The sequence below is a fragment of the Melanotaenia boesemani genome, chromosome 10 (assembly GCF_017639745.1).
Source record: "Melanotaenia boesemani isolate fMelBoe1 chromosome 10, fMelBoe1.pri, whole genome shotgun sequence".
NCBI classification, from domain to species: domain Eukaryota; kingdom Metazoa; phylum Chordata; class Actinopteri; order Atheriniformes; family Melanotaeniidae; genus Melanotaenia; species Melanotaenia boesemani.
This window is the reverse complement of record NC_055691.1, coordinates 27,138,292-27,166,251: the sequence shown is the minus strand read 5'-3', so window position 1 is coordinate 27,166,251 and position 27,960 is coordinate 27,138,292. Positions and strand designations below refer to the sequence as shown.

The 27,960-nt window shown below is 37.9% G+C and overlaps 1 protein-coding gene across 3 annotated transcripts; it reads right to left on the bottom strand.

The window, feature by feature from the left end:
- Positions 1–369: 369 nt before the first annotated feature.
- On the bottom strand, positions 370–25,826 carry chd2 (chromodomain helicase DNA binding protein 2). Of its 3 annotated transcripts, XM_041997980.1 has the most exons (42): positions 25,609–25,822; positions 24,149–24,215; positions 23,946–24,006; positions 21,321–21,378; positions 17,988–19,932; positions 14,375–14,609; positions 13,411–13,497; positions 13,171–13,232; positions 12,622–12,747; positions 12,194–12,367; positions 11,851–11,990; positions 11,539–11,764; positions 11,363–11,463; positions 11,226–11,267; positions 10,956–11,134; positions 10,742–10,866; positions 10,401–10,617; positions 10,226–10,315; positions 9,942–10,132; positions 9,668–9,856; positions 9,413–9,572; positions 9,104–9,256; positions 8,430–8,501; positions 8,005–8,154; positions 7,771–7,919; positions 7,594–7,690; positions 7,414–7,506; positions 7,117–7,290; positions 6,614–6,783; positions 6,456–6,497; positions 6,181–6,320; positions 5,957–6,095; positions 5,690–5,840; positions 5,308–5,430; positions 5,091–5,213; positions 4,742–4,882; positions 4,444–4,560; positions 4,169–4,347; positions 3,975–4,074; positions 3,702–3,894; positions 3,365–3,611; positions 370–2,211 (listed from the first exon to the last, which is right to left on the bottom strand). In XM_041997980.1, exons 5-42 carry the CDS (start codon positions 18,047–18,049, stop codon positions 1,926–1,928), a joined length of 5,445 nt encoding a protein of 1,814 aa, XP_041853914.1. In that variant the 5' UTR covers positions 18,050–19,932; positions 21,321–21,378; positions 23,946–24,006; positions 24,149–24,215; positions 25,609–25,822; the 3' UTR covers positions 370–1,925. The 3 variants fall into 3 exon arrangements, with proteins under 3 accessions (XP_041853914.1, XP_041853915.1, XP_041853916.1); XM_041997981.1 differs by lacking the exon at positions 12,622–12,747 and having other exon boundaries at positions 25,609–25,821; XM_041997982.1 differs by lacking the exons at positions 370–2,211; positions 3,365–3,611; positions 3,702–3,894; ... (6 more) ...; positions 5,690–5,840; positions 5,957–6,095 and having other exon boundaries at positions 6,295–6,356; positions 6,411–6,497; positions 25,609–25,826.
- Between the last annotated feature and the right edge of the window lie 2,134 nt (positions 25,827–27,960).

Sequence of the window (27,960 nt, the reverse complement as noted above, 5' to 3'; positions counted from 1 at the left end):
AAAGGCTGTATTAATAGCAAAATGAGTTGTCACTTGGCTCTAAAAGTACTGGTACTTGTAGAAGATAAGGTGGTCACTGCCACATGTTTGAAGGTGTGCATTCAGTAGTGTCAGAGAAAGATGGTGCACTTCCAGCAGCTAACATAAGCACTACAAAAACAATATGATGTGGAATTATCCTGGGAAAAAGTTCAATAAAAAAAAAATTATTTTTAGTACAAATGTACCACAGCGAGCTTTTCCTCACTTGCCTTTCAGAGCTGTAACGTATAACAGCCAAGAAAATGAGCATTTTATAGCAATGATGCTCACGCTGCTACAATAATAAATCCCATCAGGCGTGATTTCATGGACTCAAAAATAAGAAAATTCATTGAATAACAAAGTTTATTACATATGTCCAAACATATGTACAGCACATTTTTCATGAAGAGTGGTTTTGTCACAAATATAAATTATTTAGACTTACAGAACATATGACACAGGAACTGTAGTTTGCTTTAAGTGGAAGAAAAAAAAGATCTCGCTGTTTGTAACAGGCTGACTAAGTGCCCAGTACAAAACACGCACCATTTCTCCATATTTATGTTTACATAACTCCCTTAAATCACCAGCTCTTTTGGAAAAAAATGACAGAAGCACATGAATTACCAGAATACATGGTCCCCTCTGGTTTTGAGTTGAATTATGATCGTCAGATGGAGCACTTTCCTTAGACTGTCACCATACTCCGCCTGCATCTGCCCTCAGTACTGTCCATGAACTAAAATGCAGAATGCTAATACACATAAATAAGGCACAATGAAGCAGCTTTGGGGAGGCAAGAGGGGAAGGACATGAGCAAGAGCAAATTTGGCACGAGAGAAGTTATTTAACATGAAATGTCAACACCAACATCTTGATAACTTCCTGTAACAACACAAGCATCTACAAAGTGAAGAGACAATTTCAACCCAACGATTAAGAAACCGTTTCCATCACTTTATTTCTGAGAGCTTACATGATGTGGAAAGACAAGTGAATGAATGAAGGAAAAGGAGTACCATTTTTAACTTTCGTAATACTGAAAGGTAAAATAAGGGGTTGTTTTAATTCATAGTGTTAGGAGCATTTGCACAAGTTGCAATAAATACAGCTTAGATAGCTTCCATCTCATGGAGCCCACAATGAGAAAAAGTGATTAAAGTGAACAGAGCAGGAAGATTGCAGTGATTTATACAGCTAAACAGAAATCATAATTAGTTGTTCACATAACAAATGTGAATTTGTTAGCTTTTGAAACGTGCCTTCGAGTGTATAGAAGAAACATACTAGCTTGTTTGATCAAATTTCCAGCGATTCAAACCTTTTTTTTTTTTTTTACCCACATGATGAAACTTTGACTCAATTCAGCTACATGATGAAAAATGTTTTAAAAGTGCAAATGTTAACACATTACACATTCTATTGTACCCAAATCTGCAATACTTAAAGCTAAACAAAAAAAAGAAAAAAGTAATTTCCACGTCACTGTTCCTTTGGGAATAATCCCATACATTTACCATTCAAAAGGCCAAAAACTTTTAGGCACTTTTAGGATTGAGATCACTCAACAGTTTGTGTATCCTAAATTTAGCTGATAGTAGTCCATGGGACTAAGCATCCATAAGCTTTCCACTCAGTCTTACCATGTGATTAAGTGATGAGCCAGTTTACTGAAATAAAGATGCATGTTGTAGTTTGTGTCTTTAAGACAGACAGAAATACTTCTTCATTCACAGCCACAATCACTGGGGAGACAAACAGTTTGGTTTTGCTGGTAAAGAGAGAGTACATTGATTCCCTTTTCAACTGTGATGAGTCCACTCTCGTCCATCAGCAGCAGCATGTGGCTTTGACCCTGACCAAAACACTCAGATAAGTTTCTGAGCCTGCGCTGGCAGACTTTATGTTTTCCTGTTGATCCAGTTTGGGTCTGCCATGGCGTTGGATTCTATGGGACGCTCCATCGGAGAGCGAGAGTCCTGGGGAGACTTCTGAGCTTGTGGGGAACGAGGGTCCAACAGTGGAGGAGGTTTATCGGGATGGAAAGACCGACCGTAGTGATCTGGTCCAGGTGGACCGGTCGGTCTGTGATCTGGCATCCTCCTGAAGTCCTGAAGAGGGCCTTCACTTCCCTGGTGGTAGTTAGGACGGAAATCATCCGGACGTCTTCTTTTGGGGTCCGGATGCCTAAAAAAAAAAAAAAAGTTTTTAGTTTTATTTAAGATTTAGAAAAAATCTTTTCCATCAACATTACATTTAAATACAGTCATTCCTCTTCTTCTACTAACTTTATCTACACATTCTGTCTAATATCTAATTAATTTTATTTTTTTTGTCTAATTTTATCTTAATCCTCTGCTGATCTCAAACCAACCGACTGAAACTACAGTAAAACCAGCTCAGCACTGGAGACATTTTTGTTTTAAATCACTAACATATAGTTGATATTAAAAAACACAGAAGTGACAGTATGAACTGGTTTAGTGCTGTTACATGACCACATACACCAGCAGGATGTCACTTTTTTTTTAACCTCGTAAAGTTTATTGCTGGTGATTACTATTTTTTTTTTTACTAATGCATCTTTAAAATGTTGGTGGGGGGACTCTGTTAATGTTACTTTTATTTAACAGTGCAGCAACCATGGCAACTACAATGATGATGGGAGATCACTGCAGAAATCACAGGTGCAAAGGAGGAATGACAGGACAACAGACTATTAAAAAAAAAAACAAAAAAAAAATCAAGTTTACACAACAGAGACGTCAAAAAGCAACCTCATGTTATACCATCTCAGGCTGCTGGATAATGGAAGAGTTAATAAACCTTGTTACAAACCAAAGTGTTCCCGATGTGTGTGTGCAGTTACATATGGTATAGCTATAGAAATGAGTCTGAACCACCTTAATGTCAATGCCTTTAAATGGTTTGAGTTAATATTAAATTCAACTGTGGCAAGCAAAGAGATAAAACAGTTAAATGCCACATGGTTCTACCCTTGTGGTAAACATTTCTGCAGACCATAATCTGAACGGTTAGTTATTTAACAGATGACTGGTTTTAAATGGTTATCTTATCTTACCACTTTCAGAGTGTAAGTATTGTTTCTCACGTTTCTTTTCTATTGCTGATGAGGACCTTCACTACCAGATGTGCATGAACAGATGTGGCATATCTAATTTACTGATGTATTTAGTTTTGTGCTTTTACCCCCCAGCACACGTGTGCCCCCAAATCAAGAGCATTACTGACCATTCCAACTTTAGCTTCAGTACTTGTTCTAACTTGCCTTCATGTTTCAGGCCCCTGAGCCCACCTGTGCAAGCCTTGAGTGACTCACCTGTCATAATAGGGTCTGTGACCCCTGTGGTCTCTGTCATTACTGTACTGATCGTATGGTCTTTTCCGAGGGGAGTTATTGTTGCGGTAACCGCCAGAGCTGCGATACGAGTCTCCATGTGGACGGCGGTCACCGTAGTGATCCTTATAGCGATGAGGGTCATACGGATGATGCCGGTCTCCCTGCCATGGCTGGCTGCTGTTTCCTGGGTAGTTGTATTTACGGTCCCTCTGCCAGTCTCCTCGATCTGCAATCAGACATCAAACATTTCATGTGATGTTTTAAAGGTGCTGCTGATATTTAATTGCATTAATGTCTCCAGCCTGTCCACACGTACCATCACTGCCAAAGTGCCGCTTGTGAGTTGTATTGTAGGGTTCTCTGTGGTGTCCGTGGGGTCCTGACTGAGTCGAATGTGACGCAGACTTAGAGGAGGGCTGAGTGCCTGTGGAGTCTCGACTTGAACCAGATGCCTCAGGTCTGAATGATTTTACTCTTCCTGAGAAATCCTCCTTCTTCTTCTGCTCTTTCTGGAAATGTCAGAATCATTTCAGTGTCTGTAAACATATCAGCTCAAATTACCTCCATGACACACTTCCTGTTAACTTACCTCTTCCTCGTGTGATCGCTTCTTTTGTGCCATTTTGTAAAGCTTGTGAAGCTTCCTTGCACCAAACTCTGTAAACTTGGACACAAAAATCCAGAGATTCCTGCCAAAAACAAAAAACAAGACCCCCAAAGTAATTACTATAATGGTAGAACAGGTGCCAAGTTTAACTTAAATCTACCACCAGCTCATCTCACCTTCGCCATATTTTGACATGTTCAGGATCACTGTAAGCTTTAAGGCACTCTGTGATTCGATCTCCGATCTTCAGCAGACATGAGCGAGTGTGCTGGAGCTGCTCCTGGTCAGACAGACCCTCATCTGGTTTGTCTAGCTGCTTCAGGGCCTTTTTCACTGGTCTCATGCGCTCCTTACACTGCACACATAAACAGACCATGTCATTATAAAGCTTAGCCTTTTGGATAAAGATGAGCAATGTAATCATTCTATAAGAGCTGGAGAGGAAACTCACAATGCTGAAAGTCTCCTGATCAAGTTCATCATCCTCCTTTCCTTCGATGGGAACGGGCTCAGACCCAGCTGTAATGTGAACCGGACCTTGAGTTTTCTTCCCTTTGGCTCCTTTAGCCTTAACGATAAAAATAAAAGATAATAAGCCAATTAACCCAAAACCTGCTATTTACACCTTTAGGGTGTTATTCACATGATGCACTTTGTCATGCTAAACATCTTCCTGCATGTTGCATCTCATGTTACCATTATGTAAAGGACACATTCAGTATTTTTAGGTCAGGACTGTTGTGAAATACCTTCTCTGCTCTGGGCTTTGAAGCCTTCTTTTCTTTGTCCCCGTCCTTCTCCTTTTTAGGTGTTCCCTGTTTTTCTTTGTTTTCTTTGTTATCCTTTTTCTTTTGTCTCTTCTTGACACTGGGCTTTTCTGTTCCATCATCCTGTTTAAAACAGCAGCACTGAGGTTAATGTCGAGGACTGCAGTGTTTTTTGCAGCCTAATAACAAATATTACTTGGCTTATAAAGCAGAATTTGTTTATGTGTTGCTTTACCATTTAAAAATATCTTTTAAACTTACGATTTTGGTTACAATTACTGAAAAAGCTACATTGAGACCCTGTGCGCTCATCACATGTGTATGCACTGACCTTCACCTCACCCTCCTCTGATGGGTTATCAGACAGCCGCGGGGAGGAGATGTCATTGCCCTGCTCATCTTTCAGAATCTTGTTCTCTTTTTTCGCCCGAGGCTTCCTCTTCTTCACTTTTACCTTGGAGCAAGACACCAGATTAGGTCACTTTGTGGACATGCATTTGTAAAGTCGATTATGGATGATGTGCTTGGTTAATAACATACCACCATACCTCCACTCCTGTTTTCACCAGATCTGCATTGTCTTGTTCTTTTTTGAGCAGCTTCAGAAGATACTCAGCTCTCGCCTGTAACTGCTTAGCTTGAGGTTTCTTGTTTGGGTCATCTGGAAGAATCTGTGCAGATGATGGTGAGAGTTAATACTCTTCCATTAATCTTTTCACATATCAGATTTATAGCTGACCACACTCCAGGGAGGACGATGACAAAAATATAACTGCACTCAAATTTTCTTCACAAGAAATAGACTTAACTCTGAATTTCTTCAATCTTAAAAAGTCAGTTTTGTTACAAATGCTTTCACAACTTTAAGCATTCCTTAGTGTCATCCCTAAGTATTCGTCCCTAGTGAGGCACTACATAAAAGACACTCGCCTTGTCAGCGAGTTTGAGGTCAGGGTCTGTCTTGATGAGATCCCAGTTACCAAATCCATGCTCATAGATGCCAAGTAAGAGCTGAATGTCATCCTGCAGATCCCAGTCTACATCAAAGTGAGCTACTTTCACCCTGCATGTTAGTTTGAACCTGTGGGAAGCAGAGTGATGCAAGATTTCATCCATAAGACAGATAAACCTTTTCAAAGCACTTTCTCTTCATCATGATACAAAGGTGTGTCCCTTATATTCACAGTGTTATCTTACTTATTTCTCTCAGCAGGGTTGGAGGGCACGGCTTTGTGCAGTGGTTCAAACTCTTCCTCATGTTGGATGATGGACTTGGCATTGACCTGCACTCCTGAAATCTTGATATTAATTCCTCGTCGTTTCCCAGGACCTTTGGCTGAAACGACAACACGTGTTATTTTGATACTACAAAAAAAGGAAAACTTTTTTTTAGGTTACCTGGAAAAGCTCAAGCAACAAACCTTCAACTGGGTTCTCTTTGAGGTGCTCCTCATGCTCCTGGACTGCAGTCACACAGCTGGTGTGAATCAGTTCACCAAGTCTCTTTAGGTCCGCTATGGATTTGTCCACTAGTTCAGAGTCTCGGGCAATGGCCTCCAACCTGGACACAACATGAAAGTGTGTCAAAAGTCCTTTAAATAAAAAAAAGACCAAAACAACTGCAGAAGAAATAGTAATAAAATTACAATTACACGTTTATCTCTTGATTATTGCTAAGATTTAACCGTAAGCCTACCTTTCAAGCGGAGAGGCAAACTTCTTGTATGCCTTAATGAACCTGTTGATTAAGTTTAGATTTTTATTGCAATAGTGAGAAAAAAAAATAAAAATGGAACTAAATCTCACCTTCACCCTCAATATAAACTCAACAGAACAACAGACAGGACACCATACCTGCGGATCTCTGCATCTGTGAAGCCCTCCACATTGTTTTTGCGAGCTCTAGGCCTGCCTCTCTTCTTCGGCTTCTTATCATCATCGCTGTCGTCAGTCTCACTTTCTGAGCCTGAAGAATGGTGCTTCAGCTTGGAGCCCACGTCACTGTCGCTATCATTTGCCTGAGCCTGAATTACAATGGAAATCAAAGTGGTTTGACCCAAAAGCTCAGGAATCAATTAATACATTGTGCTGCTCCAAACAAAACACAAAATGTGTTTTTTTTAAGAGGTGATCGCCTTCTGTTGTGTACATACAGGTACATTAGGTGTACAACGGTTAACAAGGTAGGGTTTGGTGTGCTTTCTTTACCAAAAACAAAACAAATGCAGAACAGATATGGCATAACCCAGATCCAAGATTACATTGTAATAAGTTCTGTTGGGTAAATTAAACCATGTTCAAACTTCAGTTCAAGAAACCAGGCTGGAAAATGGTTTATTCTACAGAAGTCATCTTACCCGCTTGTTAGAGCTCCGGCTTCTAGGCAGCATGAAGATGTCCTCCATCTCCCGCTGTTTCTCCTCCTCCTCAATTTTACGCCGCTGGTCTTCAGGAATGATATCATCCCACTCCCGCATGGGCTTCTCCTCAAACTCAGGAGCGGTTTCCTCCATACTGGAGAAGTTGGCAACCTGCAGCAACAGGTGAAAAGAAGAGATAAAGAAAAAACTTTGACTAAATAAAATGGCTACTTCGACTTTTGATCAGTCTCTTTAAATAGATACACAACTCCGTATGTAGCAGCCTGCAGGTACCTTAAACTGTGATAGAAGTTCATCTGTAGCGCTTGAGCCTTGATCACTTTCTCTTGTTTCTGCTAGTCTCAAGATCTCATCAATGTCCATCTCCTGCAAAAACAAAGAACTTCTGCTTTAATTTCAATATGCAATGCAACAATTTTAAGTGCAAACCAGATTATTCACACACTGCGATACCTGTGGTTCCAACTCCTCTCCTTCCGCCTCTTTAAAAAGCTCCTCTGCACCAAATTTGAGAATTGCTGTCAGCTCTTCTTTATTGAAAGGGTTTGAACTGTTAAATAAAGAAACAATGTTAACACAAGAAATACTTCAAACAAAAAGCTGATTAGCAGAAATTGTTTTAAGTCTTACTTTGTGTTTCCCGAGTTGCTGTCTAGAACAGTTCGACCAGTGGTGTCCATTCTCTGAATGACAAGATGGTCCAAAACCATCTTCTTCTTCGCCCTCTCGATGATGTCCTCCTCCACCGTTCCTTTTGTGACGAGTCGATATATATTTACCTGCAAGGGAGCACAATGGATATATTCTTTATACGAAAACCTTTTCAATTACGCAGACCAGCCATAAACTTGTGCCATAAGTTACCTGTTTCTTCTGTCCAATCCTGTGGGCTCTTGCTTGTGCCTGCAGGTCGTTTTGAGGGTTCCAGTCTGAGTCAAAGATGACTACAGTGTCTGCTGAGGCCAAGTTAATACCCAAGCCTCCAGCTCTGGTGGATAACAGGAAGCAGAAGTCCTAGGAAACAGGAAACACACAAACAGAAATTTTAGGAAATATGTCTCTTGGATGGTGAAAACAACTATAATGTCGGTTTAGGCTTAAAATATTATGCATGACCCTCGTTGCATCATTTAAGATCATTCATGGGGAATTTTGCAACATAAAATGATCTATTAAATGGGGAAAGTGCAGCTAATAATACTAATACATTGATTAACAACACAATAACTAATAGTGCTACTGCATAATAAAAATGTATTACTCCGGCTTGATCAAAGAAGCCTACATACCTCTGAGCCCTCTGCATTAAAGTGGTCGAGTGCTTGCTTTCGGATTTCTCCCTTTATGGAACCGTCCAGTCGCTGAAGAACAGAAGAGCAATATGATGGACTGAATCTTTGAACATTTCCTCTACAACTATGTGCTACATCTCTGGTATCACCTAGCTTTACATGCCACTGTGTTTCGACTATATGCTCATACTGACTACAACAGTCTAATGCAAAGACTAAGTCAGCAAAACAACCGCGTCGGTGACTTGCAGAAGTCCAGCTGGTCTCCACCAGAAAATAACTCGTTGATATAAATAAACACATGAACTCTGAAGCTGCGTGCAACAACGCTGACATTCGATCCTCATCCGAGACTAATCTGCCCAGTGCAATCGCCTAAAGGCCCTTCAGTGTACACACCAACAAAACCCGAAGTCAAAAACCGAAGCAATACTTGTTTCCTGGTCATATATTTGGTGGATGGTAGCAATTATATGATAAGGTGTGGCTGAAATAATGTTATATGTCTACCATGTGCCTTGCTGAACTGTTAAACGTCTCCAAGAGGTAAATCCATGCTCAAATTAATGCTCAGAACTGTAGACCACGACAGAGCCATCCTCCTTACACCACATGAATTTAAGATGAAATAAGTGAAATCTGAACTCCACCTCCAGTTGTGCGAATCTTACCTGAAAAGGATATCGTTTCTTAGCGAGATATTCTGCCAGAATGTCCAACATCCGGACCATCTGGGAGAAGATCAGGACTCTGTTTCCTCTTTCACGGAGTCTGGTCAGCAGCTTGTCCAGCAGAACCAGCTTCCCACCGCCCCTCACTAGACCCTTTAAGATGTTTAAAAGAAGTGTTAATCCAGCATTAGCAAAAAGGACTGAGCAATCTGAAAAACCACATCGAAGAATATTTTCTTGTAAGGCGAGAACTTGTTTCAGGGTTATCCTGAGGAGATGCTGGAAGCTGAAGAGCACAATGAGGTTTACCTGCAGGTGTTCCTGTGTGTCCCATTCTCCCTCCTCAGGCTGTTTAATGAGGAAACTGTGGTTGCAGCACTTTTTAAGCTCCATTACGATGTTCAGGAAGCCACTGGAGCTGCCGCGGGTGCCTTTGGCAAGAGCTTTATAATTTCTTGTTAAAATCCACCTGGAAAACAGAGAGGAGAAACATTGCTACTGTCACTGCATTTAGACAAGATGGAAGCTATAAAAATGGTATTAAAAAGACAGATATGGCCATACTTGTAAAACTGTTTCTGTTGTGCGGTCATGTCAACACGAAGGATCTGCTCCACCTTGGCAGGGAGAGACTTCTCCACATCTTTCTTGACACGTCGGAGCAGGAAAGGCTCGAGGACTTTGTGAAGACTCTGATAACCATTTTCCCTTCCTTTCCCATGTTCATCCTCAAAATCCTCCCAGGAATCAAACCTGTGGAGTAGAGCAAGTGTTAAAAAAGAAGACAAAACTAGAATACAAACTTAGTATGATTTTAAATGCGTAAAGCAGGACGTACTTGTCTGGCATGAGGAAGTGTAACAGTGACCAGAGCTCTTTGAGGGAGTTCTGCAGCGGAGTGCCGGTAATGAGGAGTCTGTGATTAGACCTGAACTCCATTAAAGTTTTGTAGAGCAAGGAGTCATCATTCTTCAGCCTGTGAGCTTCATCCACACCCAAAAATGCCCAGTTAATATTCCCAAGGACCCCCTAGAGGTAAATGTTAACACACTGTGAGTGACTGATCCGCCTTGTGCAAACACACACAATGAAACTGAGATGTAAGCACAAGAAGAATCCTACCTTGTCTTTAAGTAGAATTTCATACGTGGTAATTAGTGCATTGAAACGTATTCTTTTGGTTTGATGGTTCACCCACTCGTAGTCACGAATCTACACAACAAAGAAGCATCAATTCATGTTTATGTTACAAACTCTAAAAGTTATCAAAGGTTATTTAAAGTAAAATTCAACCTACTGTTTTCCTGCTCATGACGTCACCGATGTAGACCACCACGTTCATGTCTGGTGCCCAGGTGTCAAACTCCCTCTGCCAGGAAGTGAGTGTGGACAGCGGTACCACCAGTAAAAAGGGCCCGTAGAGCTGATGCTGGTGGAAAAGGTAAGACAGGAAGGAGATAGTCTGGATGGTCTTTCCCAGTCCCATCTCATCAGCAAGGATAACACTATTGCACCTGAGAGGAAGGAAGTAAAGTGGATACTTTACTGGGTTTTTCAAGTCATTATAAATTATATCTTTTTTTCAATGTGGTGCTAAAAAATGCATAAATAATCTAATGATATTAATTGACACAGTACCGGCACCAGGAGTGAGCCAGCCAGTTCAACCCATCCAGCTGATAATCTCTCAGTTCAAGGTTCTCGTCACCAATATAAGAAGGTTGTTTCTTAAGAGCAACAAACCGCGGCCTCTGCTTTAATACCTTAAATAACATGAGCACAGTTCTTCAGTTGTAAGGAGATACTTTGAAACAGAACAATAAATTTAAGTTTAGTTTGTCTTAACGCTCACTTTACAGTCCTTTGAGGGGACGGTTTTGCTGGAGTTTCGGTTTGTGAAGCTGTCAATGCAGTGCTGAAACTTCTTCCTAACCAAAGCTCCATCTTCCCAGCTGCACTCCCCATACGGCAAACCCATCCACTTGCATAGGTACTCTGGTTCATTGGAGGATGAGGTCTTATGACTGTGAGCTGTCCACAAAGAGGATAAATATTAGACTGTGATGAAGAATAAAAGCATTACTTGACAGAAATGTACTGGAAGTGTTGGAGAAGCACTTACAAGGGAAGTCAGACGATCCCGGAGTCTTTCCTGTTTTTGTCGCTGTTCATAAAGTTTATGTTAGTAAAATATTCATGTGACACAAACAAACAAACAAAATATTTTCTGCTGTGGCTAAAAAAACAAAGACGTCTTACCAATGACTCTCTCCACAATCTGAAACTGCTTGTTCAAGTCAGCTGTGAGCTCCTGCTGACAGTTGTGAAACTCCACATCCTCGGGAGACGCCTTCCTCAACCTGCAAACACGATCACAGAGTTACACAGAGGCCCTTCACTAACTATGATGGTCATGCAAACGCAGTAATCCTCACCATGAATTCATCTCATCATTTTTCTTTTTGAAGTTGTCCAGTTTCTTCAGTCCCTTAACCTTCTGCTGCGTCAGAGAATCCATGCTCTCCCACGTGTTGTGGATATAGGACCAGCCTTTCCACTTGATCAGAAATTGAATCTCCCCCTCTTCACTTTCAGGATCAAAGCCTTCACATGGGTCCCCATTTTCCTCCACAGCATACACAGTGGTAGAAGCTCCAATGGCTAGAAGAGCCAAAACAACAACCCCCTTACAAACTGAGTGAAAACTTATTTTAATAAGGGATTGTGAAATCAAGACAATGGATCACCTCCTTTTTTGCCGGTCCTCGTGTCGATAACTTTCTCAATAGTTTCGCTGTCGTCGTCCTGCTGCTCCTCGCCAGCATCCCCCGTCATTTCGATTAGGTCATCAGAGTCTGTTTCAAAGTCATGTTGGTCCTCTTTATAGCTGTAACACAACAGAGAGGCAGGAAAAACAAACATGTTTGGGACAGGCTTTCCATTTTTACTGCCATGAAGAATATTTCTGTTTACAAGTTGTTTTCATCTCTGTTGACATGTTCTGTAAAACACTGATGTGTTTGAAAGGTGCTATATCAATAAAGTTGATTTTATGAGAATATTCACATATTAATAAAATTGAAAAATCACCTTTTGACTTTTGTGGCACCCCTTCTTCGAGTTTGTCTCTTTGGAGTATCATCCTCATCATCGTCATCGTCGTCGTCATCATCCTCCTCCTCTTCAGCTGATGACTCCTGTTTCCTTGACTTCCTTCCTTTTTGAGACTGCTGCTTTTTCACTGTAGAAGATTTGCTCTGAGGTCTGGAAAAAAGGGATGAAGCACAGAAACACAAAAGCCGTTTATAGCTTTGATGCTGAGTTGAAAGAGAAAGAAATGTTATTCAAAAAAAGAAATCTAAATGCACACACAGATGCCAGAAATATCTTAGGATTAAATCAAAACCAAAAAGAAAAAGGGGGGCAAATGTGTAATTAAGGAACTGCCCACACAACATGGAATGATTTGGAGATGACCAGTGGGTAGCTGTCTGATGGTCAGGCTTCGCTACTCTTACCTTCTAGCAGGAAGTCGTCTGGATCTAACTTTTTTCTCTTCCTGCTCACTGTCTGTACTGTTGGAAGCCTCCTCCTCCTCATCTTCCTCTTCTTCATCATTTGAGTCATCATCTTTCCAGATATTTCTTTTAACAAAGAAATGCCACAAGTTCACCCTCAAGGCCCATCACCACTACTTCTGCCTCTATCGTCATTTCATGTAAGTACTGGCCGTAGGGTGCGTAGCACGACCCAATTCGATCAGGGATAAGCCGCTGATCTGACCAATCAAATTTGATTTCAATGTAAAAACATAACCTGGCTAGCTTAAACTTATGGAGCCCATACCCATTCACAAGGAAGAATAAGATTCACAATAGGAACAATTGGCTATACAATAACACAGACATGAGCTGCACAAAGACTACTGTATGGATCGAGTGTATGTGTCATATGGCAGAATTAAAAGAATACAAGAAATAATATGGTGCTGTCACATTAAATAAATAATAAATGGACGAATGATCAAATAATAATTCTCCAAACATGTTCACAATCTGCATACTTACTCCTTTTTCTTAGCCCGTGAAGATTTTCTCTTAGGGCTCTCACTCTCAGAATCACTGCTACCCTGAAAGCACAGCAGACACCCGAGTTTACACTGCATCACCAGACAAAGCTGCACTACACAATGTCCACTAGATGGCACAAGCAGCCCACTCAGAGAAGCTCATGTCGGCTCAGATGGCTGTGACCAGTCTCTGTATATCATTACTCTTCATCCTCAACTTTCCTTAACATCTACTTACCTCAGCTCCGATGTTGAGACGAGCCGGCTCCTGTCTGCTTCGGTTTGACCTCCTGACACCGTAAACATCTGGATGTTCTTCCCACATCTGTAAATGGAGATCAGGTGCTAGAAGTGAGCCAAGAGCTTTGTGGATCATTGCACAAATGTAGCATATCCTAAGGCCTTCTGTCCACTGGGCAGGTTCTAATTAATACAACCATTTATGAAACAGTGTGTGTAAGCAATAAGTTTTAAAAGGACCAATAATAAAAATGATTTTGTCAAACAGATCAAAACTAAAGACAATTTTTAATTAATTAAGACAGAAAACCAACTATTTTAAAAACTAAGTCAGTTTAGCTGGGGTTTTTCATGGGGCAGCACAGCAGGTATCAGATATTAATTAAATAGGTTGTTTTTCGTGAGTTTAGACATTTATCAATGTGCCGTGACCTAAAACCAAATCCTCCTTAGTACAACCCTACCACTCAGCAAGGGTAAAGGGGTCGATTACTCCTTCAACCACAACTTGATCCCACAAAACAAAAGGGTCACCAACTCCACCTGCATGAATGCAAAATAGAGGAGTTGGGCCAAGTTATAGGACACTGAAACGTTGACACGCCCTGAAAGCAGAGGCCTTGTGTAACATTTAGTCAGGTCACATCAGGCTTATAAAGGACAAAAACGCAAACACTGCAGTCTGCAGGGATTAACTTACATCCAGCTTTAATGGGCTAAAGGGTCAATTTTCCTAGCTAGTACACGTCTTTGAACAATTTGATGGCTTTTCTAACTCTATCCGAGCACCCAGCATGTAAGGGTTTACCTAAAGGTGTCTTGAATGTCACACTTTCTTAATTACATAAAAAGCCCAATTACACAAACCAAGTTAAGTCAAACGGTGTCATGGGGAGGCAAGACCTGTAATCTGGTTTAAAGACAGTAAGCCTGCAGAGGAGTCTTAAACCAGTGACCTTTACCTTCTTCACATCTGCCAGGCGCTCCTTCTTCCTAACTGGCTTGTCTTTGACTTCTGCTGTGGTTTGCTGCGATTTGGACTCTGCCGACTCGCTCTCTGACTCGGAGTGACTCTCTGACTCTGAGGAGCTGTTGGACTCTGAGTTGTGTGATCGCCTCCTCTCGCTGCCATGTTCGCTTTCTGACTGACTTCCCGACTCTGATGCAGAGCGATTGGATTCCTCTGAAGCAGAGTTGCTAAAAGAAAAAGAATATACTTTTTTTTCCCCTTTTCCCCTTCGGAATTTTGCAACGCATATACTGAGATTTTGCTTGTGTAGTTAAAATAGATTCAACATCATGTAGAGGGCTTTGAGTTAAATGTGGAAACAACTTAAATGCATCTCAAAATTCAAAAAACAAGTGCACATGTTCTCACTGGATCACCAAAAGACTGCAAGAGCTTGATGGCTTAAGTAATTAGTGATTCTCAGCCAAAATGAAAGAGAAACCTCATTACATCATGGACCAAGTTCCTTACTCAGCTAACAAGCTTAAAACGACCTCATTTTCTCCTACAGTCATTTTAAAAAGACATGGAGTTCCCATTTACCTGCTTTCACAACTAAAATATGGTAAAACTGGGCCAAATATTGTAAGCCCTTGTTTTTCTACATATAGTACTGATCAACAATACAGAATCTTTTATGCAAACCTCATAATACTCTAATCATAATTTGAGATACACAAGTACAAAGAATGGAAGCATTATTAAAGCATAAAAATTATGGGTGAAATTGAAAAGCATTCCACTACCAGTGTAAGATGCTCAACACATACCCTCATAAGGTTTGGACACATGAAGCTAGATCAATGAATTTAAAACAATGAGACCAGTGCCGGCGTCATTCCTTCCCAACTTAATTACCTTTTTTTAAACTGATGCACTTTTGACCCCTCATCACACAGGCTTACACGTGAGCCAACAGAGACATTTTACTTTATTTTAACCTCAAGGGTTTACCATTTGGAAAATGCACAAGTATTATTACTTGCACAAGTTATTAAGTTTATTAAAACTTCTGCTGTACGTGAAATTGTGTTGTAACAAATATATTTAAGGTTATATGACATTTTAAATCAAAAAGTCATTATGGTCAATTACAGCAACAGATATCACCAGTGAATACATTTGTTTTTAAGTATGGTGACATTTCCCAGTTAGCTTTTCATGGGTGCAGTACTTCTGTTTGTACACATGGGGTCAGTAGTAGCTTCCCTAACTATGATAAAATCTGCAGGAATCACTGCCTAAACATGTACTTTATGGATTAAAATAAATCCAGCACATAAACCTACCCACTATTTCATGTATTGAAGACAGTTAGTCTTATTCTTGACACCTGAGTAGAACAATTGTCCTTACTACATATTAAATACAATAACCATGTCTGTATTTGTTTCATATGTGAATAATTAAAGCTATAATATAAACAAAATGTTTGAAAGTTAAATCATATTAAGAGTAATTGTTTTAAAACAACATGCACTTACACTAGCCTGTACCTTTAACTGCTTCTTTAATCAAACACGGAAGTAAATGGCTCCTTCCGCTTTAAGTGAGGTCAAAAGTGGGTGGGACCAAGACAGGATTTCAAATTTTCATTGGTCAGCATGTTGCTAGGTAGAGGTATGGCCTATCACAAAGCTATACGTAGGCTTTTTTTTTTTTTTTTTTTTTTAAAGGCCTGAGCTCTTCCTGTTCCTCCTCTGTGTAGTTCAGAGCCGTGTTTTAATACAGATAAGTGAGCAAGCTGGGCACACAAAGCAAGGGCCATTTTGTGACTGAGGAGTGTATGTCAATGGTAGTTTGCAGGTATTTCGTTTTGTATAAAACTAAATTTCTTTGTTGGCCTTTATTCTGATCCGAGTGCTTGCAAAGCTAATCTATGAAAGTCACAAAAGTTAAAACTGTCATCACTCTTGAAGACATTTTTCAATCTCAGCTCAAAAATAGTAAAATGGCTGCCATTAGATCCCACACATACACGAAAAAAATCCTACAAGTGTGATGTAACATGCTGCAGCATACCCTCAGTAAAATGCTGAGAGTCATTACCTGCTTCTAGTATCCAAACTTTGTCTTTTACAACTGAAACAGTCTACTGAATTGATCATATTTAATTTAACATGGTAGTGTGTCTTATCGTGTGGTTAATTAAGAAGACATCATCCACACAGCAAATACAAACATTTCTTAAAGAGGGCTTCTTGCTTATGATCCACTCCTGCACTGTCCTGACAATGCACATCACATGATGCAGAGATCTTTATTGATAGAGATGTTTCCACTTATTTTTAAGTAGGTTAGCACCTGAGAATGATAAATGCACTTTGAAATATTTACACTTTACAGTAAAATTAAAAACAGATTTGTCAAATAATGTAAACATGTTGAAGCTTCCAGACTCATTCCTTTAAAATATACCTGACAGTTTAAATATAGTACATTTTTTAAGCAAAATCAACATTCTTTGTGGCAGCATTTACAAGCATTACACATGTGGAAAAAAAACACTTAAACTGACACATTTTTCATAAATTCAGTATAATTTTATACATTTAATGTGTCACACACTTGCATGATAAAGAGCATATTTGTAATAAGGGACATTCTTGAAAATATCTTTGACAGGTAAAAGAAATTGTATTATTCAAACATAACCACCATCTGAAGAAAAGATGTTTAACATTAAACCTGCCATTCACAAAAGCCTCTGAAACCTGATGTAAATCTATATGTAAATCTGTCTTTTAGGATGCAAAAGTAATAATTGAGGTCAAAATGTTATTGTATAACAGGAGCATGGCAACACTGATATAATTTCATAACATGTGAGTTTAGTTAAGTTTTGCTAGCACCATAATGCAAGACATTACACACTTTTACAATCACTAATATAAAAAGGATTTAAAAATGAATGAGCTTAAAAAAATACAAAGAATGGCATAAATCAACATGATAATCTGACAATTTGTAACTTGGTTAAAATTACATGTTAAAATAGAAAGTAGAGATTATTGTAATATGTAATATATAATATATATATATATATATTTATATATATATGTTACTTAAAAGTAAGATTTCAAAAACTACCCAGAAAATTAAATGTAACACTCCCATAAACCCTGGATTTCAGTGTCTACAGATAACAACAATGCAACCCAATGCTTTGACAAATAAATTAAACCTAAACAACAACGTTGGTAAAGTGGTGCAATGCAGTTCAATTTTGTAAGGCAGGGTCATATAACAATATAGCGACAGGACATGTAGCACTTGTGGCAAATCATATAAAATGTAATGCAGGACAACTGAGTTTTCCCTGTAGTCTTAACTTATACATCTCGTGGGAGGTGATGTCTGATCAGAGGCCTGAAACCTCAGTATTGAGTGTCAGAATTGGTAGGAAAATCAGGGTGTGGCTATTAAACAATAGCAAGGTCATTCATGACACTGGTGAACTTCTTCAAAACGTCGTCGCAAGTGTAACACAGGTGATCAACCATGCTTGACAAGGTAAACAATCAAAACAGGCATGAGGAAGGTCAAATTAAGTAAAATGATCATACCTTGATGCATTGCTTTGAGTCGATCCGTCGTCCTCCTGTTTTTTACTTTTATTCTTCATCATCGTAGTATCTTGAAAATCTGATAAGGTGATGTTTTATCCTGGTATTTGCTGTCAAAAAGTTAAGAGGAAGCCCGAACTATCATACAAGTCCCATAAGACTGCTTTTTGCTCAGGTGGCAGATAAAACCAAGGCGGTGCGACACGAGTAAAGCAAATGACATCAAATCGATAGACTTGATGATCATTATTTACATCTCAAATTTAAACTGGGCACAGAAAACATGGCAGGTGCCTTTATACTATGTTAAATATCCACAGTGTCTTTCAATATAGCCCACGGATCAAGCTGCATGCCGTTAATTTTAACTGCGTCATCGCATGAAGCCTTAGAAAAATAACACTTACAGACAAGAAAATCGGTAAATTATGCACTGCACAATGTAAACATATCAATTCAATGTGAAGAAAGGTGCTAGCCTGTAAGTGAACTATTATTCTCGTTCACTCTGTCGCAGTTTAAATATTTATCCGACTCGAATAAAAAGTAAACCGTAAAAATAATTGCTTAAAAATACAAAAACTGCCTTAATTCCAAAAGGTGATAGGCCTTTACGGTCTACATAAACTGACAAGCTCAGACCGACAGAGGCGAGCAGCAGCAGCACACTAAAAATGGAGGCGCGCCATGGCTGCCAGAGCCCAGTATGGAAAACAACGACAAGCACTCCGCCAGCACAGACGGCTCCTTCAGCTCAAATATTCAGCACAAAAAACATACGAAACGCATCTAATCCCGCTCAAAAACGATCGCATAATAATAGCTATATGTTTTACAAAACAATCCAGCTCTATCGATCGAAAAACAAGCAAGAGAAACGGTCTAACGAAAGTCTATGGCACTCTTCCCAAGGCTCAGCCGCCATCTAGAGCTCCTTCCCTGCTCTGAAAGCTTTGCCTTTGATTGACGTTATTTCCATTTACCCCACACTCAGGTGATGCCTAAGTCCCACCCCTTTTATTATGTTTAAAATTACTTTTATATAAACTTACATATATTCTCAGCTGTAAAATACAAGCCTCAACGAGAAATCTTTCTTCTCACTAATAAAAGGTGTGAATAGTGAGAGGCTGTAAAAGTATATATTTTGCACCAATTGCATCACTTCCTGTCCACACAGGAAAAAGACCAAGCAGCAGCCATTTTATAAAAAGTCTTATGTTTGGAAACCATTTGTAGTCAGAACAATACCTTTCAATTACTGACTCAGCTGTTGATGCATTTGTTAAGATTTGTCAATAAAATAAAATAAAATGAAAGATTAAAAGCACTTGACAGATTTTCAACCACCATTTTCATCTTTATCTCATCACTGAGGATAATAAATTCCTTTTCGGAGCAATACAGAAAGAGACATTTACTCCATTTAGTTAGTAATCCAGTAATTTAACTGGCCAACCTAAGTTACAAAAATGTATCCTGATTATTACTGATGGTAAGTCGGTGCCAACCAACTTAATTTATTGTATAAATAAACTTGTTATAACCAACTCGTTCCAGCAGCTAGTATTTACGACAAGACGATATCAAAATCTAGCGCCAAATGTACTCGTGATTTTCCACATAGTAAGCTAATAAAACAAAGCCAAGGATTAAATACGAAGACATACACTTTATTTAAAACAGCATTTGAATATAAAATGTACAAAGGCTGATTTTGTTTCCCCCCAAAAAGGCATTAAATTTTCGACAAGTCCAATATACAGCAAGCTTTGGTGCTCCAGAGTCCATGTTGTGAAGACAGAAAAAAAAGTAAAAATCCAATCGCTAAAGTCCAGAGAAAAAGCTTTCATCTCGTCAAAATTTGGCTAACTGCCACATCGCTTTCCATCTTCACGTTAATCAACGCTGTCTCCGCTTCAGCAATATCCAGTTGAATGGGGGTCTTGATAGGATGAAAAAAAGAAGGAAGAATTGTAAGCCCATAGTGCAACTAAAATAAGTAATGTGTCACTGACTAGCAGTTGAAGAAGGCATGCTAAATTAGACTAACATACCAGCTTTGTTGCACACTTGGCTAGCTTTCAGTCGCATTAGCGAGCATTGCGCAAGCGCATGTGTAGTTGTGAAAATATGAGCATTCACGTGAATAATTTATAAAATAAAGAAATGGGCAAAATGGCTGTAGATTGCGTGTAAAAAGTTGTAATACATGAAGCTATACATTTAGTAGCATTTGCGATCCAGTACGGTAGCAGTGATCAAGTTTAGGATTAAAGTTGAAGTATCTCGACGCAGAAATATTATAATTCCAGATAGCGTTCTTAACGACATTTAAAAAGAAAAAAAACAAAAAAACAAAACAAAAAAAAAACTACATGCGTGCAAGAAGGATGTGTTAGTATTAAGTTCCATAGTGGAAAAACAAACACAAGCTACAGCCTGACTGTTCTGTCCATTTTATTTATTTATTTTTTTCTATGAAAAGATATTTTGAAGTCACTTTGAATTAATTGGTTAAACTGGTTGAGAAAATTGACCAGAAGTTGGCGGTAATAGTACTATCAGATGGCCAGCAGGGGGATGGCGAGTAAGCAGCCTTGTCAAAACGCATACATTTTTTTAATAAACCTCTTAATGTAATAACAATGTTCAAACCAATAACACTCAAAACGACAGAAAGTGCTAGGAGAATGAACAAAGGTGTTAAAAATGAGATTTGAATTTGAGCACTTTAGTAATCAAATATTTGATCATATGATGGACATCACAGTAGCATCTTATAACTATTATAGCAGTTTGACACAGTGGCCATTTTCATATATTTACTGGTAGTCAATATCAAAAAGAATCTCCCGACTAGATCTTAATGAGATACAAAAAATAATTAATTGCATGAACTAAGCACAACTGTATTTTAAGGTTTGCAGGGGGAAAAAAAAAAAAAAACATCAGACAGGCAAAAATGGCAAAGGTATCTTGTAGGGAATTTTAGCCTTTTCTCTCAAGTGCCACCAGGAGGACACATTCAACATCAACATATTGTCTGTAACAAAAGCCACATTATATTGCTGTGCATGTACCACAGAATAGTTACAGGAATGGACTTAACCTTTCTGCCCTCCACCTGCTACATTTTACTTTGCTAGCTTCAATAACTAAAACTGAATGTCAAAATAAAAATAAAAAATAAATTAAAAAACTGTAGCTTTTCCTCAACCTATCCAAATTGAAAAAAGAAATATTTAAAAAATAAAATAAAAATAAAACACATTTCCATGGTCTCAAATTATCGAATTATTAGATTCAATGAATATGTGAATAAAGACTTACAGAGCTGTTTTCTTTTTCTTCAATTTGAAAATCTTGCCACCAACCTCTCATGTCTCATCTGTGGAAGAGATAAAAAAAAAATAATGAGTGACATCAAATTAACACATAAAAGCTCCACAACAATGTTAAGAAGCATATACATACATATCTCCTGCTTTTAACTATTGCTATTAGGACAGCCAGAAAAAAGCTTTTTGGTCAAATACTAAAATTGTGCAAAGAATGAATTTCATTACATACAATAATGAGTAAAGGCCAAACAAATTTAAAATTTAAATCTATGCATGGCTCTAGAAGCAGTTTCTCTAAACAATTTATCACTGCCATATCATAATTAAATGTTTCACATTTAAGCAAACATTAAGTGTTTTCTAAAGCAAATAACATTCTTCTGATATTTATCATTATGAAATGAATATTCTAATAAATATTTTACATGGGTTTTGATGCATGCAACACTTAATACTGTAAATGAAGAGACCATATGAGGACTTTTGCAACAAACTAGTGTGGATTCAGTTTGGAAGATGTTTCTAATCTGAACACTTCTAAAGGGCTTCTGTTAGTTTCTAAAACTACTTCTTACACTAGAGGAGCAAGAAAGGGGAAACAAGCAAAAACCCCAAAGACTTTTTAATTGAATTTTAAACAGTAATGCAATAACTCCTAAAAACATCTAATGGTCCATCTTACAGCATTTTTTTGTTTCAAGTACTTGGATGTAGACTGAGGTTTATAAAAAAGCCAAAGGGGCTTATTGTTCACAATATGCACATGTACTGCTCCAGTTACTCTATATGGGTGTATTCCCAAATTTCAGGATATAATAATGACATTATGAGCCTGAAAAGTGTATTAAGTGGATTAAGTAAGTAAACCACTTATTAATTTAATAGACTAGCAATATTAAACCTTGAGTTTGAGGCTTTGTTCTTTGCCTTTTATTTTTTTTCCAGAAAGATGTTGGAAACAGAAGTTTGCTCTGACTGAGAGACTGTACACCCAACAAGGGCCAGGTTGTCCATTAGCATGATATGCAAATATATACTTAAAGAGGACATAAAATGAACATTGAGGTGAACTGAAGGCATCAAATTAGGTTAGAAGTCTTACGAGGAAGAAGGTAACCAAAATAATAATCAAGTACTATGTACTATGTGATGAAGATTCATCGGCTGTGAGGCAATATGCCACAATTGATTTGCTTATAGATTCAGTTAGTACTACAAGAGCCTCCATGCCACTGTACTGTGATTTATGATTAAATTTGTGCATCTCCTCTGTTCAGTTTTAAACATTCTCACAGAAATGATCCAGTGATTATTATTATAACTAAGTGCTGCCATCCAGAGGGTAGTTGAGAAACAGGTGAAATGAGGAAACAGGTCTTCATGTTGTTTTTAGAGTGATAAAAGATTTCACAAATTTTCAAGTGCAGCAAACACCAGAAAAAACAAGTTTGTTACGGAAAATAATGAGACAGACTCAGCATAAGGTTTATTATGGGCAGTTATAACACTACCCATTAATAGCAGGACTAATGCGCTCAACATTGTTGTCATACCCGTGAACTAGCAGTGGGGGGTGTCCAAGAGCTGAAATCAACATCTATAGAGTACAAAATTTTAACAGCTTAGCATTGCAGCGGCGTAGCTACTTTTGCAATGCCAGCTTACTGAAAGTAGTTACAACGCTAACTTGTCTGTTTTGTCAGTGCATACGAGGAAAAGGGACAGGCCGTAACTTGACCAGAACGTCTTTTTTGTAGCAACATTTGCAACCACTCCGTGAATTTGTTCCAAGTAGCTAAAAAGAATATATATATATATATATATATATATATATATATACATACATACATATATACACATTTGCAGGCAATTATAGTGGGCAATGGAAATATGGGGGAAAGGTTTTCCATTCCACCCACAACAATTAGCTTTCTTTGCTTACGCAACATGCTAAATATTCAACTGTTCCTGTCTTGAGTATGAGTAATGAATGTCGTCAGTTGTTTTGATGAATGATACAATTTTGACAGTTTAGTACATTTAATTTTTCTAAGAATAGATACATGTCGTACGTTAGCTAGCTAGAAGAAAGATTGTCATGAATGTTAATATATACCCTTTTTTCACAATATAATCATATATTAAGTGTAACAAAATATAAATAAATTTCATTTCTAATGTACCTGACAAAACTGTGATGAAAGAAATAAACACTGGCAACTATTTCAAGAGACTCCTATGGCTTCAGTCAAGAGTTAACTTTACGTTTGATATCAAGCTCCATTTTTAATGTCACAACCACTTCATATTAATGACATTTTAAGCTTATGAGTCATTAAGTAAATTTATGTATGAGCTTAATATATACACAAGTCATTTGATGATAGTTTCAAACTAGCCAAGCAATGGATATCTTGCCTAGCACTGGATCAAGCAACTCATTTATAATTGATAACGGTCTCCTTACTACATCATACACTAGGGGGCAATGTGGTCCATCCATTGCATGGATAGTAAAGCCACAAGATTTTATTCAACATATTTCGAGACTTCAATGCACAGGTAACATGCAATGAATCTTATTAATACTTATTTGATTTTAAATGATACTTACACATCTCCACTGCAGCGTGAATCACCCAAGTTCTTCAAATCAATGAGTCTAAATGTCAACCCTTTAAAATAGAAAAAAATATAATGATTTAGTGAGGCACTGAGACAATAGCACACCCTACTGGCTACAAGTAAATAGCAGTAAAGACAAAGAAGCTTTAACAGCGGTAAAAAATAGCTTGGTCGAGTTGAAATATGACATACCATTCAGAGTTGGTAAAACAATCTGCTTTCTTCATTGACGTCATTTGTTAAACGACAAAGAGAAGACCTGCAAAATACAAAAACATTATTATCATTTATGTGGTTGCAATTTAAAATTAAACTTATGCTAACATAGCCATTCATTAATAGGCAGTTTTTAATAACTTTCAATTATAAACCATTTAAAGGCTTATTTACAGCTTAAGAAAATATTTTAAAAATTATTTGCATATTTAATCATGCTAATGTTTCAGCTTTTTGTGCCTGAGTGGTTAAAAAAATCAAAATGCAACTAAATTTGTCCTAAACTGTGACATTCATGTTAAAATAGCTTACAGAGGACATTTTGTTATGTGCAGGGTGGTACTAATCCTTGGGATTTAAAAATATAGTCTGAGATTCAAATATTTAACATAAATATACTGCATAGCATCTGTTTTTATTATGTGTACTATTGGTCTTCAAATGTTGATGTTTTTAAACTTTGTACATGAGACAAAGAAATTTAGATTATTTTATTTTTTATCTAATTTTTAAACAGAATTTAGATCATCTTCAAATTCACATAAGTAATTGGACTTCTAACCTTAAAATCTTTCTTTACATATCATACAGAAGTAATGTGAACTGAAAAGAGAGATTTTAGGCAAATATTTATATAACTTTGTCATTCAGAACCTCAAAGGGTTAAAAGCCAACACCCTATTTTGTATTTCGAAGTATATCTAGTCTTTTAAAAACATACAGATCCTATATCTCACATTCAACTTTAATCTAGTTTGTGTGTGGTGTCTGCATTTAAAGAATTATTGTAATAACAAATATTTTGAGCATTCTGGCAACTTCTCATAATTTATTATTTTTATTCATAAATGGTACATATCAACAATATTATACTTCCACAAGTCTAGGTACAAGCTGTATTTGTCTGCTCTCTGAAAAGTAATCCATATTTTCCCAGTTTTTTTTAAATATTTTTATTCTACAATTCCTTGGAAAATGTAAAAAAAATTAATACATTGAAAATTAACCAAATTGTCTTTAAGGTTGTTGTGTTCATGTCAAACAGTCTTGATACAACATTTAAAAAGCGAAACATTTACTCAAATTTGTCGTTTTCATCGAGTAAATTCAGACAAGGGCATTTGCCCTTTCAAGGACAAAGCAAATTTTAAATGCGTAGGTTGAAATAACTCCAAACACTTCGGGAATAAATATCCCTATCCACACATGAACTAAGTTAACTCAAACAAGAGGTTCAAAACATGCTAAATATATCGAGTAAAACACAATGTTAAGCTATTTAAACTCGATTAAACGTTTTCTCTATTCTTAGCAGACAACACAACATGGCCATTTTTACAACACTGCGCCTAACTGTCGTTCTTTCCACCATATTGCCTCGCGCGCCAGATTCATATTTTTCAGCCGATAACGTATGATTACTAGTAGTTTCTTACCCATTTCCCCGGGTGTGTCTATCCCCCGTCATCCGCAGCACTCAGCATGGCATTTTTGGCCGATTTTCTTGGTTTTGGTGGATCTTTCGGCGCCATCGTATCGCTCTTCATCCTCCCCGTCCGTCCTGCCTCGCTCCTCTGTTGCGTCTGTCCTCCTCTCCGCCTCTGCCTGAGCTGATATCCTTCAGCGGCTCTGCCCACCTTCCTCCCAACTCCACTTCCTCTACAGCCCCATCTAGCTAGCACACAGGCATTGAACGAACCTCAGCTGCAAATATAAATATATACAAACACTTCTCTTGAAAGGGCTCAGTCCTGTTAGGTTATTTTGAAAAACATTTCAATCAATAGAATAAGTCATTTTAAAGTAGTTTTAAAATATGTGTTTTTTTCCTCTTTTGGAATTGCTAACCATGTGTGTGACCTGCTGATGTATGATAGATTTGTATTTAGAAATGAGTTTTGTGTGTCTTATTAAGTGCTGCTATGTTATTTTGTGCAAAGTAGGGAGTAGAACAACCCAATTTATCTTGTTTTAGTCATTCTAGGCAACACCTTGACAAGTGTATACGCCAGTTTATATTTTCAGTGTTGTAACTTGTGTTTTTTCAGAAACATTGCGCCTCATTTGAACTTTTTATTTTATTGGCATTGAAAGGTCATGCATATTGTTAACAGATACCCTACTGTTCTGTATTTGGAAGAAGCTGCTAATACATGGTCTATCCCCCAATAATAAATGCTACATTGTTCTTTGGTTTCATTTTATATCCATAACTGAGTGCATTTACATGGCCATAACCACCCTATCATTTATTCATAGTTTTTCTTTTTGTTTGTTTGTTTTGCTTTTAATTTTGTATACACTATGTGTACCCAGGATTCTGATATGTCTCACTGTCTTTGGCTTTATGCTTTCTACCAGCTGAGAATTTGAGGAAAACTGGATGAAGACTAGCCCTCATGGTCATTTCCTGAGTTTCCAGCATAATCCAGGTTTATTCAGCTTTCCAAAACCTAATCTAAGATGCTTTCATGTGCAACATACAATCTGGATAATCCATAGGTTCCCTCATAACTAAAACACTGGGGTGCATGTAAACCTACTGAGGTCATACACCACTCCTTTTTGGACGAAGACATAACAATAACAGGTTAATCTTAGTGTGTTTTTAATGCCCAAGTTAAACTGCATGTGAATTTTTAAACATGTGACTTCTGAAAGTTGAATCACAGCTATTTCAGTGTTAAGATTTATTCACCAAACAAAGCTACAAATGCCTTTTCCTTGGCAGAAACCCAAACTGCCCATATTTGAACCCATGTCTTCACAACAAAAGCAATAAAAATGAATGTATAACCACCTCCAAAAAGATCTTTAACAGTTAGTGGTCTAAGAAACAAATAAAAAAAAACTAATTTGTTTAACTTTAGCTGATCAGTCTGTGCAGCGTTTGTTGGATATCCTGTGAGCCTGTGGTATGCACTCCACCCCCAACTCTGGCCAATGAGAACCTTGCACGCCACAGCGCATGTGCACAGCAGTGGAAGATATCTTTAAAAAGATCCTCAGCCTAGCAACAGCAGTTCCCTGCAGAATCATTACAAACCCAGACATCACAAATGAAATGAGCCTGCCTTATATTAATTTTGACTGGTTGGACGAGTGTTCATCAGTTCATCAGTTTGCTAATATGTTGCAATCAAACCTTGTTGAAGCATTACAATGAAGCATTATCTCCCTCCAAAGGACACCACTGTGGTTTAAATTCATGAAGATTTTTAATTGTCTGAGACTATTGTTGCTATTTTGCTCTCTGAAAAGAAAAGTAAATTAATGATTAATGTAACTTGATAGTTTAGATATTTTACAGTCATTGATTGCACCTGCTATAAACAAGTGTATTATGCGTATGGCTATATACTCACGCTGTCATGAAAAATGTTTTTGGTAGATAGGAATGAATTAAATGTGGTGATTTCTTTTCTAAAGCACTAGTCATAGTTATACAAGGGTGTGTCTCGCATGTTGTAAACGCAGCACAGGCGTGTGTTTGCATTTATGGGTTTCGGTTTCTCACAGAAGTGGTTCCACCTAGTGTTAATCTCCCCCAAAGTACTTTATGAAATAACATAAGAACACGCTGGCCATGTTATAATGTTTATTTTTACTTAGTAAGACAATTGGCTGTGAATACTGGTGTGGTCGCACTGTTCAACAAACTTTTGAAAGACAAACTGAGGAGATAAATGTTAACGTCATAAAATCCTGTTGTTTGAAGTGGCAAGTTTCAAAATAAACAGCATGAACGTCATTCTGATTCAGGGCAGCCCAGTGGCGACACACCTTTA

Excerpts from the sequence above, each read along its gene's own strand:
- chd2 (XM_041997980.1), bottom strand. The coding sequence starts at position 18,049 with ATGATGAAGAATAAAAGTAAAAAACAGGAGGACGACGGATCGACTCAA. Across the intron at positions 12,748-13,170 it reads TCACGGGCTAAGAAAAAGGA|AAATATCTGGAAAGATGATG; the intron begins GTAAGTATGCAG and ends CTTTGTTAAAAG. Across the intron at positions 11,991-12,193 it reads GGTGCCACAAAAGTCAAAAG|CTATAAAGAGGACCAACATG; the intron begins GTGATTTTTCAA and ends GTTGTGTTACAG.